General features: G+C 34.2%; 1 protein-coding gene across 1 annotated transcript; it reads left to right on the plus strand.

Moving 5' to 3' along the window:
- Nucleotides 1–14,412: 14,412 nt before the first annotated feature.
- On the plus strand, nucleotides 14,413–18,040 carry LOC143574404 (tetraspanin-3-like). The gene is made up of 3 exons (XM_077059040.1): nucleotides 14,413–14,760; nucleotides 15,318–15,482; nucleotides 17,478–18,040. Exons 1-3 carry the CDS (start codon nucleotides 14,413–14,415, stop codon nucleotides 17,823–17,825), a joined length of 861 nt encoding a protein of 286 aa, XP_076915155.1. The 3' UTR covers nucleotides 17,826–18,040.
- Nucleotides 18,041–18,751: the final 711 nt, after the last annotated feature.

The raw sequence follows: 18,751 nt of genomic DNA on the forward strand, positions 1-18,751 counted from the left end.
AAACGATTCGCATAGGGAGGGTTGTAAACCAGTTGCTTAGGGCTTCCGACGAGTGGTGTACAGGGGTTGATGATTTGGATCAGGTTTACACTCTTATCCACCAGGCCGCTCGCACCTTTGCCGGAACTCGGACCCAGTTCCGAATAACTTCGAGGTCCAAGTTTCCTTTGGCTCTGTGGACAGCCTGTACGGTTTGGTCCCATGTCTTGCTTGGTTCGATTCGAACCTAACCATAACCATCCAAGCCGTGAACCGTGCGAGTCGAGCTCGGCTTAAGTCGATCATTTTTGACCCGGATGTTCTAATCCGTCTCGAACCGAATCCTTTTGCATTCTTATCTATATATATTTATAAATTTTGTTCAATCATCTTAACCCCAAGTTCATATCTTTCAGATTTGGTTCGCTTAGGGTTTACTCGTGTCGGCTCGTTTTGTTACAAACTTTCCAATTTCGTTTATTATTAATCTTAACAAGAAAATGAAATGAAAATGAGTATAAATTGTTTACCTTTTTGGTGTGATTGAACTGAATCTTGGATGGATGATATTGGATTAGGAATGTTTGATATACATGAGGCTTTTGTTGTGTGTATGGGTGTGTGCCAATTATTGGGAGGATGATGGTGAAATGATGAGGATAAGGATTAAATTAGGGTTTGTAAAGTTTAAATAGGCAAGACCCAAAGGCTTTTAGGCCCATAATCACTCTCAAGTCCATTAACCTCTCTTACCTTATCCATTCTCCTAAAGTATTTAATTAATGACTCGACAACTAAAAAATATACCTGAAACATTTCATTTATTTGTTTATTGAAACAAGAACGTTACATATATATATATATATATATATATATATATATATATATATAAAGTTTTTATTAGTTATGCTATTTAACTTAAATTTCCAATTAATATAAATATTTAATTTTGAATCTTTAATTTCATTTCTAAATGTAATCATTCTAAAAAAAACTTTTAAACATTAAAACCATGATCAATTTAGGTTTTTTGCTAAAAAAAATTATAAATTTGAGATGTTTGTTTTTCTGAAACATCAGTTCCGTTTTTTAATTTCATAAATATTTATGACATGATCAATTTCAACAAAAGAAATCTACATATACTAATAGACAAAAATAACGAGTCTGATATGTCTTAACCACATTTAATCATAACTTCAATTTCCATTCTATTTTCTAATCTCCATTCTTCTAAATCTTTGTTATTCATGTGTCATAAGTTTAATTGGTATAACCCATTAGTTGTAACATATATGGAGAAAAAAAAAGGCATTTAATATAATTTAATCACACTAAATTTTATTAGCCCATTACATCTAATTTACTATTAAATATAGAAAGTTTGACCATTATTTTTTAAAAATAATATAAACTATTGAATATCTATAATAAATTTAAAATCAAATAATGAATTATTAAATTAGTTAAATACTTATTTACAAACCATTATCGTATAATAATTAGCGACCTATGTTTATAATATATATTAATTATATGTGTACTTCCAATTTCGTTGAATAAATAAATATTTATAATTTCACAATTTGTAAAACACTTATATTCGTATTGATCATATAATAAATACCTTTAATATATTTAGTTAATTACCAATATTTAATTTTATGTAATCTAAAAACATTATTTCAATCTTAGGAAATTGTAAAACTTAAATATGTAAAACTTGAAAATCATTTAATCATTATTTCAATTTTGGTGTAAAATTTAAATATTTGAAGTGTGTGTGATAATACTATAATTAATTTATACATCCAAAGAAAAGCTCTAAATTACGTATGATTAAATACCTAAGTTTCGCTTAATTGACAAATCTCATGTAATATACGAGTTCAAAACTAGTATATATAATATTAACATATAAAGTTTTTTATACGAATATATATTAATCTTACACATGCGACCTCACACATCCTTGCAAGTGAAATCCAACAAACTTTTTCTTTAATGGTTAATCTGGATTACTGGTGGGCCATTGGCCCACCTCGCTCATCTCCATTCCCTAATTACTGGAGAACGCTCTCAGGAGGAAGCCCTCTTCCATATGTAAAAAAACTCACTAACCCAACCTAAAACCCCTTATTTTTTTTTGGTCACATGTGGGATTTGAACCCAAGACCTTCCTCTTTTAAATTGAAGTCTTTGGGTACATCACTTCAACCACTTAAGCTAAGGATCATTAGCGTAACCAAACAACTCGACTTGTTTTATTTTGCCAGAATGCAAAAATTATATGGATAGATGCATGATTAGAGGGAAAGAATGAGGGGATGTAAGGTCACACGAGATCACATAGCCATGTAACAATATATATGATGACCAATTTAGTTCAGAACACGTGCCAAGTATATTAGCATTAGGATAAGTTCAAGAGTTTTCGATCATCCTAGCAAAACATTTCCCAAATCATGTCCCGTCCTACATCGGACAGGAAAGGTCGCTTAGCCAAAAGTAGAATGTTATTCAATAGACAAGCGCATGCGTCACAAATACATGCTCAACTACTAATATGGATTAATTCATGTTTCTCATATATTACACTCACTCATACCAACACTTTCACGTCTAGGCTTGGTCATAGGAGTTAGGAGTGTTTAGTATTCTAATCATATATTCGAATGAATATAAAAAAATAGTGTTTGCTTGATTCAATTTTGTTTTTTAGTTGTAACACCCTGATTTCCCAAAATACGCAATTACATGTCACGAGGTGCGATTCAGACTTCACACCAACATATCACGGGCTAGAAAATGAGTTATAGACTTACATACGCCATGATATATATAAATCTGGGATGTTTCAAAAAAACATAATGTAAAAAAAAGGGCATAATGCATCTTTACCCAAGCTTAGCGCTCTGCTGCATGGATAGAAAGGCGGCCACTGTGTGTGCTGACTAATCAGCGGTGGAGGACTGCTACTATATCCATAGTGACAACTTATAAGTAGGTTCTAAAGGATCTCATTTGAGGTACACAACGAGAATACTCCTTGTGAGACTTTCGAGCTTGCAATACCCTTTGGGTGTTACGAGTTGGTTATCTTTGGTGTACGGGTTGAGGGTATCCTGCATCAACTACCATAGATATTAACAAGATATGACTCTACCCAATTAATTAGGATAGTTATCTACGATAGGATCTTAGGGTCATGATAAAGGTAGGAGTTAGGCATACACCAATTACACATGCTTAAGCAGTTAAACATGGTAACATTGTCCAAAGCTAACACGGTAATAACTAGACGAGTTATTATCTAAGATTCCGCTGGTATGGGACAAATACCAAGTCATGTTCGGTCATAAGAGCATCCGAAGATAGGGTGAATACCTGTAGTGTTACCTAGCCTAAGGTTGCACGAACATTACCACTCCTAGAGACTAGCAAACCATGTTTAGATAGTAAGCCTTGCTATACCACATCTGAGGCGAGTCATCATCAATACTTATAAATTGTTATAGTATACTTGCAATGTCAATTGGAAATAGCGAGAATGTTGCAATATGCGTACATCGGTAGGGCCATGGTCATTCTGCCATAGTGCATTATAACTATCTAGATGTTCGTAGTGCCTAAGGACAAGTTATGACAGACACTTATATCTATTTGATAGCTAGGGGTACATAACTTGGGGGGACAATATATCTGTTGTCCATGTTAGAAAACATAAATAAAATCAAAGATTACAAAGGCCAACATCTCCCAATTAGGCCTAATTGACAGCTTCTAGCAACCGTTATAGGCTCCATTCAAGGGATTTAGAAATCTTTTTTATAGTATTTCCTTTTATGTTTCAAGTCAACATGTATTATTTATATTATCCTTTCATTGTAACTTTAACAATATATAAGCAATATAATACAAACCGCTCTGATTACCAAGTATACTGATCACATTCATGTTCATTCCAACCCTTTGATTTACAACATGGTATCAAAGAGTGAGTGGCTCTTGGACCAAACTTTTTCTGCTCATCATACACCCGTTCTAACTGATGAGCTACCATGTCAGAAAACAACAACACAAACTTCAGTAATGAAGATTTTACAACTCAACTTGCCACCCAAACTAAGAATCAGAAACAAACTCTTTCAGATAGCTTGAAAATCAGTCTCAAACTAAACAATCAAAACTATGCTCATTGGGCTTGAATTATTTGACTTGCTATTGGGGGCAAATCTAAAAATCTACTTAGCCATTTATCCGGGAAATCATCTCCACCAAATCCAGCCGATAAAGAGTATGAGCAGTGGCTTATACAAAATATAGAACCTGCACTTGCTAGCAATCTTATAGAATTTCCCACCGCAAAGTCACTATGGGATGCATTAGTAGTGACTTACAGCAGTAGGAAAGACAATTTCCAAACCTTTAACCTCCAACATGACCCGTTACCCAGTAAAGAGGGTGTCTATGCAAATGTGAGAAAGGAGATGGCACACCAACGAATTCCTGAAATCAACTCAAATTCCTCCTCACGACCTAGCGTGGCTACATGATTGGTTACCGATGGGTCGATTGAATCAGAAGGGTTAGGGTTAACCTCAAGTGGCAAATACAAATCCGACAAAGGGAGAGCGGCGTCGACCGTCGGCCGCTCTGAGGTGTAACACCCCGGCTTAAGCGGAAACTCCCAAGTGTGACGTACAGATTGCCCAAACACACGTGGCACTATTAAGTGACCATAATATCATTAATTCATTAAAGCATCATGTAACACAAGTTCAAATAAGCATACAAATTGAAATTAAATCATAACAAAAACAAATGTCTCGTTCATTAAATATCCTAGATATTCTAAGCGTCTTCTAGTCCTTCATCCTCTAATCACGGTACCTGTAACATATGTATAAAATACGGTCAGCTATAAATATACCTGGTGAGATTTCCACAGTTTAAATACTACGTAAAATCCATACAATTCCACGAAAACTTGTGAAAAGCACATAAGGGTTCTTTACACTCGATGCAATGGACCTGAGTGTAAAGAACAAACGAAGGTCCTTTCCAGTTGGGGCTACCAACGTACTTGGATCATGAGGTCCCTTTTCCACTCAATACAAATGGACCTGAGTGCAAAGGGGGGGGGGGGGCGTATGATCATACTTAATGAGGCAACCACTTGAATTCCACGTATATAACAATTAAACAAATAAGCACACAAGTCCATGATAGAATTGTAGTTTGTAAGTAATCGAAGTAATAATACTTGAATTTCATAATGGATACATATGCCACCCCAAAACATTTAAAAAGGGGTTGTGAAAACGCACCTTAGTAATCGAAGTAAAAGGAAATAAGAGTAACTCGAAGGAGTCAAAGGAAACCGAAGCGGTCAACCCGTACAAACTATAAATAAGAATAAACACGACATTTAACGACTACACTAACGGGATTTTACGGTTGATTATTTGTATGAATGAATTAGAAGTTAGTTATTATTTCATTATAATTTATTACTAATTCCATAGCTCTTAGATTATTATATTATTAATTATATTTTAACGGAACTTCGATTATTAATATGAGATAAGTTTTTATCAGTAAGGAAATCAAGTTTAAACATTCGAAATGCTTGAACTATTGTTTATAAGTCGCAAATATATTTATTGTTTTGACGAAACGATTTTTAAGAAAAGTAAAGTTTACGTTACGATTATTACGCGATTTTTTGGTTACGGTTTACGAAAATGAGAAAATTGGTTTTAAGTGTGAAATGGCGAGTTATAATTTATATTTAATTTACATAATTTTTATTTAATTTAAAAAGGTTTTTATAAATTTACTTTGATTTTTAATTGATTAAAATGATTTATTTATTATTAATAAACTGGAAAAATTTTTAATAAAAAAATATGGGGTTGACCCGGGTTTCGAACCCGGGTCTTGGTTGTATAAGTTCTGAATATTATCCAACTGCTCTGATAACAATATCCGTTTATGGTATGGTTTTTAATACTTAAATACACTATTAGCTTTGAAATGGATTTTAATAATAATAATAATAATAATAACAACAACAACAATACAGGGCCCAACACAAAAAAAAGAAAATAAGCGCTTGACCCGGGTTTCGAACCCGGGTCTCATGTTTACGATGTTAACGATTTAACCAGTTGGACTAGGAAGCAATTCAATGAAGTTATGGAAATAGTTTACTTTAAACAAATGTTCAACTTCATCTTCTTCATCTTCAATAACATAAACCCTAATTTATCAATTGGGGTTTCTGTTCCATGTTCGTTATAATTCGATTAGGGGTTTTGTTTATTAGTGTAACGACATTTACAAGCATATATTAATTACCTTATAAGGTTTTGTTTTGACCGAAACCCAGTTGCCGGAAAAATAGAAATAGAACTCCCAATTACAGACAAATCGGTGTATTAGAAGGGGATTGAGAAGTGTGAGCGAGTTGTGTCGAGTGTAAGGATCCTATTTATACTAGTAGGAGGAGCGTGTACGCGGTTATCGCATTAATGGTGAATCCCGTGAAATTCAGCGTCGATTACAGGGTGTTTTACGGCAAGGAATCACAATTATTTAGTTGGTTATTGATTAATATTGATGGAGAATCATTTTTATATAAACAACTTCGAGTTAAAAACGCATTTAAGGGGTGTTTGGGAGTCGCCAGAACCGTTTTCCGGTGACCGGAAAACCGGGCCAGAAAAACAGGGGGAAAGGGACGGGGTGGGTTGGGTTTGATTTTTAAAAATAATATAATTTAATTAATATTTACACTTTGGACCCTCAGGTTTCACAAACATAATAAATGAAGTTTAATATCTTTTAAGCTATAATAAGTATTTAGAGTTTACATTTTTTTTGCCCTAAACTTTATAATTAATTTATATAGTTTTTGGTTTTGGATAATTTACGCGTCTAATCCGTACGGCTCGATTCGTGTTTATGACTCGGAATTAAATAATAATAATAATATTGAATATGGAACTCTTAACGTCGGGAATGCTTTTATAAATAATAAATGATCAATAGACAATACATTGAAATGACCCAAACGAGTCGGGTTTACAAATACAAATATGAATCGAATTTGACGAATGTCACATGAGGCTACCCACAACAGCGCAATCATCAAAACAATGGAGATCTAAATTCATTCAGACAAGCATTAAACAACGGAGACCGGAGATCGGACTTCGGTGGTATGGCATTAACAGAAGAAGATGCTACAGATTCCTCCAACATCGAAACCAGAGGTAACAGATTTGAGAATTTATTTTCAAACCCATGTATTTGTAACCCTAATTTTATGGACCCCCATGTTTTAGATTTGTTAAACTATTCCCCTGGAAAAATCCTTAAATTACAAAAAAAGACATTAAAGAATCAAGTATTTGCAATAAAAACCAAAAAGAATGTTTTCTAACACAGGTCAAGATAGTAAACAAATTGTTAGAGAAGTTAATATGGTCAAACATGTGAAAATTTAGATAAATCTTGGATTTTTTACTATGGTGCTACTGATACTATGACATTTGAGTTATATGACATTATTATGAGCTCTAAACCTAAAATCAGTCATATAAAAACTGCCAATGGGGGGATAGTTTCTGTAAGAGGAGGGGCAACTATTGAGATATCACCCACATTAAAACTTTCAAACTGACTTTAAGTTTCGCCTTTTTTACATAAACTATTATCCATTAGTCATGTGACAAAGGAATTAAATTCCATAGTTTTAATGCACCCGACCTTCTGTATCTTACAATATATTAGGACGGGAGCAATAATTGGACGTGACACTGAACGTCATGTTTTATACTATGTTGAAGAAATGAATCATCATGGTACCGTGATGTTAGCCCATGGAACTATAAATAGAGAGGTCTAGTTAAGGATAGGAGATTGGGGCATCCATCTATCAATTATTTGCATATTTTATTTCCTAAATTATTTCCTATTAATGAAACACTAAACTATGAAACTTTTGTCTTGGCCAAAAGCCATAGACACACTTTTAAACCAAATAACACTAAAGTTAGTTTACCCTTTTCACTTATTTATTTCGACGTTTGGGGACCGACAAAAATTATCGGAGGCAAAATTTCTGATATTTTGTTCTATTTGCTAATGATTGCATTCGCATGACATGAATTTATTTTCTAAAACATAAATATGAAGTTTTTGATAAGTTTACTATATTTTATACCATGATGTAAACACAATTTAAAACAAATATCCAAGTTCTTCGATCCAATAATGGGATTGAATTCGTAGATTATTTTATGAAACAATTTTGCCAAACAAAGGGGATAATTAACCAAACATAATGCTCCCACACTCCAGAGCAAAATGGCACCGTTGAACGAAAAAGCCGTATTTTACAAGAAATAACTCAGGCACTTCTGAACGAACTCACAAGTCCCAAAATATTTCTGGCCTGAAGCCCTTGCTGCTACTACATACCTTATCAACAGGCTACCAACAAGAGCTCTTAATCTAAAAACCCCATTTCAAGCCCTTTCAGAGTTCACAAAACTGCCACCTCTCCTTATACTTCAACCACGAATATTTAGGTATTCTGTTTTTGTCCACATACCAAAAATCAATCGAAGCAAACTTGACCTGTGGGAAGAAAAATGTGTTTTTGTAGGCTATGGGGTCAACCAAAAAGGGTATCGATGTCAGAGTCCGACAAAACGTCCAATATACACCACTATGAACTATGATTTCCTTGAAACAGAATTCTTTTATACCTCCAAACACAATGATGAGGGAGAGAAAGAACATGACACACTGAATTGGTTAAAGTGGGTTTCAAAATGGGTTCATCATTCGAAGATATTAACCATAGTACCCAAGATGAGTCACTAACCTCACAACACCCTGATGGACCACCAATTAGTGTTCCAAACTCAGATGTTCCCGACATAAAATCCAAAGTAAGTAATTATCAAAATCTGATTCCCGAAAATATAACTCGTGAAAATGTTGATACAACTAAAAATCATGAAGTAAGAGAAGAACAAAGGGTGCAGGAAGAACAAGAAAAACATGCTATACAAGAAGAAACAACAGAGAGATATTTCCTCCCACCAAGAATCAACAGAGGAATTCCTGCAAAGAGATATTCACCAGAAAAACAATCTAAATCCTCCAAATACCCCATCACCAACATACCAGAAGCAAACCTATCTAAAGAAGCTAAGGCCTTTAACGCTTCTTTATACACTGAACAAATTCCAAACTCTTTGGAACAAGCTTTATAATCAAAGAACTGGAAGGATGCTATGGAAACAGAGATGCAAGCACTGATTAAAAATGATAGATGGGAGATATGTGACTGTCCAATAGGAAAGAAACCTGTAGGATGTCAATGGGTCTTCATAATTAAACATAAACCAGACGAAACCATTGAAAGATACAAAGCACGATTATTGGCTAAAGGTTACACTCAAACATATGGGATTGACTACCAAGAAACGTTCTCTCCAATAGCCAAGATGAACACCATCAGTGGCCAAGGGTAGTTAGCAAATTTATGCATCAACCTCAACACACTCACATGGAAGCAGTATGGAGAATTATCAGATATCTCAAAGGCACAATAGGCCACGGGGTTCTATTTAAACCAAATAAACACCTAAAAGTTCAAGTATATACTGATGCAGACTGGGCAGGGGACAAAGATGATGCCATATCATCATCGGGTTACTTCGCTCTAGTTGGTAGAAATTTAGTTACATGGAGAAGCAAAAAAGCAGAAGGTTATAGCATTATCTAGTGCCGAAGCAGAATTCCGAGGAATTGCAAGTGGCGTAGAAGAGGTTCTATGGATACGTAAACTTATGACAGAGATTGGTTTTCTCCAAATCGAGACTAGTAGAATCATGTGTAACAACAAAGCCGCAATACAAATTTCAAAAAATCCAGTCCAACACGATCGTACGAAGCATGTGGAGGCAGATGGAAACATCATCAAAGAAAAACTCGAAGCTGAGATTATAGAACTTCCATTCATCAGATAAGAAGACCAACTTGCAGACATTTTAACCAAGGCCGTCAATGGAACAGATTCAACAATTGTCTTGGCAAGCTGGGCATCGGAAATCCCATCACTCAGTTTGAGGGGGAGTGTTAGAAAACAGAAATAAAATCAAAGATTACAAGGGTCAACATCTCCCAATTTAGGCCTAATTAACAACTTCTAGTAACCGTTATAAGCTTCATTCAAGGAGCTGAGAAATCTTTTTTTATAGTATTGCCTTTTATGTTTCAAGTTAACATGTATTATTTATATTCTCCTTTCATTATAACTTAAACAATATACAAGTAATATAATACAAAACTCTCTGATTACCAAGTATATTGATTACATTCATGTTCGTTCCAACCCTTTGATTTGCAACAGTCCAGTGGTTTCACAGCCCATATTGTGTATGCAAAAATGTCAAGAGGTATTTATTATTCGAATCAGACTCGAAAAACTCAAAACTCAATCCGAGTTCAAATTCCATACTAGATTTCACCATGAATTCAATAATTAAATTTTGAATCGAATTTAATTCCATCTGTAAAATTTCGTAATTCGATTAACTCTATTCAATTATTTTAAGTATTCAAAATACCCCTTAAATGATGCTAATATCTCGCATCTTTAGTTTTTGTATAGTTCTTTTGATGATATGTTACTAATTTTGACTATAAAACTGTAAAAATCAAACTCAATCCGAATTCAAATTCCATATTAGATTTCACAATGAATTCAGTAATTAAATTTTGAATCGAACTCGAATCCAACTGTAAAATTTCAAAATTCGATTAATTCCATTCAGTTATTTTAAATATTCGAAATACCCATGCTAATATCTCTCTTTAGCTTTTTGTATTCTTTTGATGATATGTAACCAATTTTGACTATAAAACTGTAAAAATCAATAAACACAATTAATTAAGGGGTAACTTTGTAGAATATGTTGGATAGATATGATAGGTAGGATAAATATCAAAATCATTGCCTTTTCGTGGATAAAAAACATATCTTAACTTCCTACTTCGAATTGGAACAAATTGTGTAATCTTTTTACTTTTATATTTGTATTTGTGTATTTATTCTTGGCTCTATCTTCTGGCTAGTTTGCCATTTTTAGTGAAACTTGTTCTAAAAAAATTAATAAAAAAAATGAATTTATACTTTTCTTGCATTGCACCATACAAGCATTACATATACTTACTTGATTCCCGCAATTTTTTATTTAAAAAAGACTATATTATATGTGTGCAGGCAAGCATATTTGTGAACGTATTTCACGTTCTAAAACCGAATATAGTTGGATCTAGGGATGAGCATTTGGTACTTGATACCGGTACCGTCGGTACCGAAACAGTGCCAAAGTTTTGAGTTTCGGGATTGGTACGGTACCGGTACCGGTATTTCCCGAATTTTTACCTTCAATACCGGTACAGTCCCGGTACCGAACCGAATATTTCGGTACCGGTACCGGTACTAAGATTTGACGATTCTCGGGATCGGTATTTTCAGTAGCGATACCGGTCGGTACCGATACCGAACTCATCCCTGGTTGGATCAGTTTAAGTTATTTAATATTTTCAAGTGTCTCTTATACGTTATACCAAACGAAAAGACTTCTAGACATTTTTGTTTTTATTAGTTAAAATTCATTCATGCACACATCCATGCCTTTCCCATAATCTCCGTCCTGTCTTTTATTTTCTTAAGAACAAGTCATGGTGTAGCTAGTAGCTACATGTACATGATCCAACCTATTAAGTGGGTGTTTGGATGAGCTTATAAAATTTGTTTATTTGCTGTTTGTTTGTTGAAAAACAAAATGTGTTTGTCAAAGGATCTTCAAAAGCTTCAAATTGAAGCTTTTCAAAAGTGACTTTTGCTTTTCAAAAAGCAAATAAGCAAAAAAGCAATTTTAAAAGCTCACGCAAACACCCCCTAAACTTTATATTAATAATTAGTTTTTATTAATCACAACTATTATTTTCTGATCGTTGTCGGTCTCAATTAATGAATTGGCTGCTGACGGTTCCATCTTTTAACATATTTGTTCCTAACGGTCCGCGACTAACATAATCCTAACGCTGTTACTTACAGGTCGTTGGAAAAACGCTTTTGGCCGGAAAAGTCACATTTTTTGTCGAAAAACTCAACCTGAACACCGCCACCACCACCAACTGACTCACCACCAACCAACCACCACCACATGAGCATCACCAACCGACTCTGACGATGTATCTAGGGTTTCGGCGACCCTAATAATTGGGGCTTTTACTAAAAATGGTTACAAAGATGTTTTAAGACGAAAATGTTGAGTTCTCCAGAAGAAATGCGAGTTTTCCAACCAAAAATGTTTTTTCGGCAAAATGCAACTAACAGCATTAGAATTCTGTTAGTCGATGACCGTTACGAACAAATATGATAACAGGTGGTATCGTTATCAGCCAATTCGTTGGTTTAGATCAGCAGCGATCAAAAGATAATAGCTGAGATTAATAAAAACCAATACATCTATTAATAAAAGTATATAGCGTGTTATTGTTATTACTTAAATTGTCACAACTATGATAATTAGAAGCCAATCTATAAAAATTATATATATGATTTGAAACTTAAAATTATAGTTACGCTAGTTTTTATTCCCCATACGGGGAATAAATTAATAATATACTTAGGGCGCGTTCGTTTCACAAAATGAAATGGAATTGGAATTTGCATAGGATTTGGAATTGGAAGAAATTGAATTTGGAATCTGAACATTCCAATAGGAATTGGAATTTAAAGTAATTGAAATCCAATTCCATTCTTGATGTGTTCGTTTGACAAATGAATTGGAATCGAGGGTTTGTTTTTTTAAACAAGGATAACGGCGAAAACATTCTAGTTTTTTTAGATTTTTGTTTATATTTTGCATTATGATTCTTTTTATTATTATTTTTGAATTTTTTTAGAGTTTTTCTATTAAGATCAAAAATCCCTCAAAAAAATATTTAATAATAATAATAAAAAATTTATAAATCAAAATATAAATCGAAAACAAAAAAAGTGAAAAAACTAAAATGTTTTATTTGTTGTTCTCGTTAAAAAAAAACTCGATAAAAGATTCCAACGAATTCACTTGAAATCCTCCATATATTGGAGGGCTTTAGAATCCCTTGATTTAAAGGAATTTGAAGGGATTGAATTCCAATTCCTTGACAACCGAACACACCAAAATGGAATTTAGATTCCAATTACAACGAAACGAACACGCCATGCTATGGGATTTTAATTCCAATTATTTTAAATTCCTACGAATTCTTTGAAACGAACGCGCCCTTAGGGTTTGATGATAAAAGGGTTTAACAAATAATTGATATGTTATAACCCAGTTTAAAAGTTATTTGGGTTTGGTGAAACCCATGACCCGCTTATTTTTTTTACTAAATATTGATTCTTTAATTATAAATAATATATTTTTTAAAAAAACGAATATTAATTTTAGTGCATTTGTTTTATAGAATTCCATATCAAATATTAGGTGAGATTAATTTTAATTTAATGAGATTTTATAACCCGTTTAAGAGCTATCTGGATTTGGTAAGACCCACACCTGTGGATTCGGGTCAAATGCATGAGAAGCCTCCATTTACAAATAAAACAATCCGGTGGCTCGAGAAAAGGTAGAAAATAATCAGAGAGCTTTTAAAGGTTTCGTCTCTATGTATTTATAAGATGGTAATTAGTCGTTTGATATCAATAGGTTTTGTCATTTAATTTCACCCGATTAGAGGTTTGAAAAAAAAGAGTTGTTAGAACAACTCAAACACTCATTTAATCTGCTACTAATTGTACTCTACGGTTCACCACATAACTTGAACTCTAAACTTCTTAATGAGTATCAACTTCGCATTTTGCTTCTACTCAATTTCTAATACAACCACTTGACAAGGTATGCTTTACCTTATCCCGTTGTTTAACAAGTTACATAATTTTGTTTTTTTTTGAACGACTAACAAAAATTAATAGAAAGACACTAGTAAGCCGCTAGGCATCAAATACAAACACCAAACGATACGAAACCAGAACAACCACCATAGTCAACCCCACCAAATTACAATAGTTACACCCGAGGACCCGAAATCTATACCAATCTTTCCATATAAGCCCAAATTTCTTTTCTCTATTTTTAACCCGAAGATAACCAAACAATTTCATCTCTTCAAATACGTTAATGAAGCCCTCCGATAAATGTTTTTATATAAAAAATATTTCCGATAAGGACATGTATGATAAATGCGAGGTAGTTGTCTATATTAATTCAAAAAAACACTTCCCTTTGTTCCCATATAATATTCACAAACCACAACCTCTGCAAACACACAGGTTCAGATTCAAACATGAGAACAAGCAACCACTTAATTGGCTTACTCAACTTCCTCACTTTCCTCCTCTCAATCCCCATTCTCTCCGGCGGCATATGGCTCAGCACACGCGCCAACAACTCCGACTGCATGAGCTTCCTTCAGTGGCCATTAATCGTCATCGGAGTCTCCATCATGGTCGTCTCACTCGCCGGCATTGCCGGCGCGTGTTATAGAAACACTTTCCTTATGTACCTTTACTTATGGGCAATGTTTATTATTATTGCGGTGTTGATCGGGTTTATTATATTCGCCTACGCGGTTACGGATAAAGGATCCGGTCGACCCGTGTTGAACCGGGTCTACCCGGATTACTACTTGCAGGTAGGGGTGTGTACTGTTCGGTTTTTGGTCTGGGTTCAGCTTTGATTTTAGATTTTAAATTATTTAGAAAAAAAAATGGCTCAAAATAATTATTTAATGGATTATTAATTTATAAGATATTTGAGCTAAAATATTTAAGTTATATTTGTAATATTTTTTTATAAATTATTTAAATTTTATTTTTTTAGTCAAAGAGTTATTATTATTATTGACAAATAAAAAGAATTCAATTACAATAGAGAGGCAGGTAAGCGGACAATAAGTTGCGTCGCTAACCTCTTTTGAATAGCAAAACCGATCCTACCGAAAACAAAGTTATCGTTCTTCAGCGTCGTTGAGTTATTATACACGACCCGCTGAACTCTTTAATATTAAAAATGAAAATCTATAAATTTGTTTCATTTTGGTTTTTATTACATGCGAAATCAAAAGCGAAATGTGAATTCGGTTTTTACAAAAACATAAAACCAGGCTGTTGGTTTTTGTTTCATTTTGGTTTTTTAGGTAAATCGGTTTTCGATCTGTTTTTTCGGTTTCATGAACACCTCCATTTGCAGGACTATTCGGGTTGGCTCAAGGATCGAGTTGCCAGTGACAGTTATTGGGGTAAAATCAGATCTTGTATTCATGATTCAAGAGCTTGTGCTAAAACGGGTCGAGTCATCGGTGGGTATCCGGAGACTGCTGACATGTATTACCTACGAAAGCTCAATCCTATTCAGGTGATCACCGTCGTTTCTTTTGTCTTTTAAACAGTTAATAAATGGGAGATATTGCATAATATAATTATAATAATATTTTTTATGTAATTTTAGAAAGTCCGTGAGTTCAGATATATTCTTGCTTAGTTTTTCATTTTATTTTTAACTAATATTTATCTGATGCATTATTTAACTTTATTTGTTTTCAAACTTTTCATCAAACTACCAAGTAAATTACGGGTCCTAAGTAAATTATTATTATTATTATTATTATTATTATTATTATTATTATTATTATTATCTTTTAAATACTTATTTATTACATCCCTTCTAATACTTTTATTTTATTTATAGGATAATTTTTACTTTTATTTTATAATTATAATTTATAGAGTATACACATAAAACATGCTTCTTTTCACGGTATGCATTCGTATACTTCTAACCAAACACGGGATACCACTTTCTCTAAAACAATTTTAGGATACCTATGAATTTTTTTTTAGATCCGTCTAGTATGTTAATCTATATCGGGTACAACTTGATTTATGACATAACAACTCATTTTCTGGCATAACTTATATCAAAATTAACAAATTTGGATATTTATAAATTAAAATGTTATACACATATACTCTAGATAAAAAAATCACCAATATTATAACGTCAAATCAAAATAAGCGGTAAGTTAAACGTATAGTATAAGAAAAAGGGTTTCGTGGAAAATGATTCGAAACCACACTTTATTATCCTGTTTACATATTTATATCAGGTTTTAATATTTAAACAATTAATAAAGCTATTAGGAGCGAGGTTTTTCAGGAAAAAGATAAAAATATAAATATTATACCCCTTTAATATCGTTAATCTTCACCGCCCAATTAACCGTCAACACAAAAGGACGAAACTACCACACCCAAGACATTGGCTGGCATGCCAATGGGACTTTTCACATGCATAGATCAGAGAGTTCACTTTATATATAAAGGGCAATTATGGGATAACTTTTAAATTTGTGTTGTGGGTTAAGGCTGATTGTTGTAGAGCTGTAAAATAATTGTTAAAAGACTAAAGTTGAGGTTGGCACTCACAACGTTGGCTACACCGCGGCACGATGTTACATACCCCCCCCCCCCCGGTTGTGGGTTAATCCCCGACACCTTGGTTAACGAGTTGGTTAGTTAAAGCCCTACTGCCTACTTGGTCGTGACTTGGTGTGTTTACTAACCCAACCACAACCAGCCTAAGGGTCTACTTAAAGCGCCAAGTCACGGCCATGTGGGCGGTGAAGTTTTAACTAGTTCATCCTTGAATAATGCATTGTGGTTTATCTAATATTTAAATATATATATATATATATAAATAACAAAATTAGTATGAGTTAACGTGTTTGCATATGATTGGTGAGTTTGAAGTGAACCCCATCCACTAAAAAGGGGCAAGGCGTTAAGACTACACGCTATGGCGCCGTGGAGGGGTTTTTTTGGGCGCCGATAGAGGGGGAACACCGCCGGGGGGGCGCGGAGGGGGCGGCGGCTCTAGGACGACCGGCGCCTTCTCTCTCTCTCTCTCTCCCATCCACACACATACATATATATTTATATATATAATGGGGCGCCCAAAGGGGCTTTAAATCATAGCGGGACGTTATGGAGAAGGGCTTTGAAGCCCCCGGTGTCCACGTGGCACTGTGGAGGGGCTTCGATGCCCCTCACCATAGCATACAGCCTAACGGGATGTCGCTGGAGTAAAAATGTGTTTGGCGCCTGAGTGATAACGATGGTGTTGTGGTTTGACACCGGCTTTGGCGGGTGACTTGGCTTTTGACGCCTCCTTAGCGCCTTCATAATGTAGAGCCTAACAGCTATTAATTGTCTCAATTTCTATAAATAATAATATTTAAATAAAACTTTGAACATGTTTTTGCATGTACTCTAATCCATAATATAATGTCTTCAGCATGATTGATTTACTATACCAAATAAACTTAATATTAATGTGTGAACATGTTTCCAGTCTGGATGTTGCAAGCCACCAACAGAGTGCGGGTACACATATGTGAACGAGACTGTGTGGACCCCTGTGAATTCAGCAGCATTACCTAGCAATCTTGACTGCAATAGGTGGAGCAATGATCAAGAGCAATTGTGCTACAACTGTGACTCATGTAAGGCGGGAGTGTTAGGGAGCTTAAAGAAGAGTTGGAGGAAGGTGTCGGTTATCAACATTGTTGTTCTAATCGTGTTGGTCATTGCCTATGTCGTTGCTTGTGGGGCGTTTAGGAACAACAAAAGGATGGATAATGATGAACCGTATGGTGAAACCAGGATGGAGAAGGCGCGGCCCACTCGGATACATTTCTAGTTGGTTTGATTGTTGTTTGGATTTCAGATGACTTTGTCCATTTAATGGGACCATGTTTTTTTAGGTAGTTTTGTTTTGAATTTGATATCTTTTGGAGGGAGTTGGACATTTGTACATATGGTTGGTTTGTTTTTTAAATATGAAGAAAAGTTGTTGCAAGTGGAAGTGAGTGGGCTGAATATTAGGGTCACAGAGTCGTATATTGACGCATGAGATTAATTAGAAACATTAAAGTATCATAAGAATACTTGTAGTGATCCAACTAAAAAGTGAAAAACACCCGTCAAGATGGAATATGAGAGATTAATAATGGTGATTTATTAACGTGGTTCTCCAACATCAATTTGCAACTCATGACGACGTTCTCAAATCCCAGGAGTCGTTTGTATTGTTGTGCAATAGTAAGCTAATATTTGATGTACCAAAACAAATAAATCAAACCTAATTTTTGGAAAACGTGAACGTGGATCAAACATGGTTTATTAGTTGGGGCGATCCTCCAGTGTGTCAAAGAGTTATCGTTCAATGATTTATGTAATCATGAACTAACTTTATCTTAATGCAATGCACCACAACTTATTTTGGTCAATAGGTGTGATTTACAATGGTAACATCCCAAAACTTCGGATATACGAAGCTCAAGACTTGTGCAATTTATAATTAGTCATATTTTAACAAATTAAAAGGTGTTGATTTTATTGCATTTGTAGGTTAAATGAGCTTACATAAATAGACTGAGGGTGTTAAGGGTTAAACTTAAAAACTTTTAAAATGGGTTACATATTTTCCCTTCCTAAACTCAAACCATGCTTAAAGAACATTATACATTTTGCATTAAAAACTTGTATTTTAGGAAAATATGTAATTTCAAAGGTTAAGAAGGGGAAATATGTAAAAATCACTCCCTTTAAAGCCAACAATATTTT

This window comes from Bidens hawaiensis, unplaced genomic scaffold (genome assembly GCF_021521415.1).
Source record: "Bidens hawaiensis isolate Kalapana, Puna unplaced genomic scaffold, B.hawaiensis_p1.1 tig00001412_1, whole genome shotgun sequence".
In the NCBI taxonomy this organism is placed as follows: domain Eukaryota; kingdom Viridiplantae; phylum Streptophyta; class Magnoliopsida; order Asterales; family Asteraceae; genus Bidens; species Bidens hawaiensis.

Coding starts and splice junctions, on each gene's coding strand:
- LOC143574404 (XM_077059040.1), top strand. CDS start 14,413: ATGAGAACAAGCAACCACTTAATTGGCTTACTCAACTTCCTCACTTTC. Junction 14,761..15,317: donor ACCCGGATTACTACTTGCAG/GTAGGGGTGTGT, acceptor CTCCATTTGCAG/GACTATTCGGGTTGGCTCAA. Junction 15,483..17,477: donor GAAAGCTCAATCCTATTCAG/GTGATCACCGTC, acceptor ACATGTTTCCAG/TCTGGATGTTGCAAGCCACC.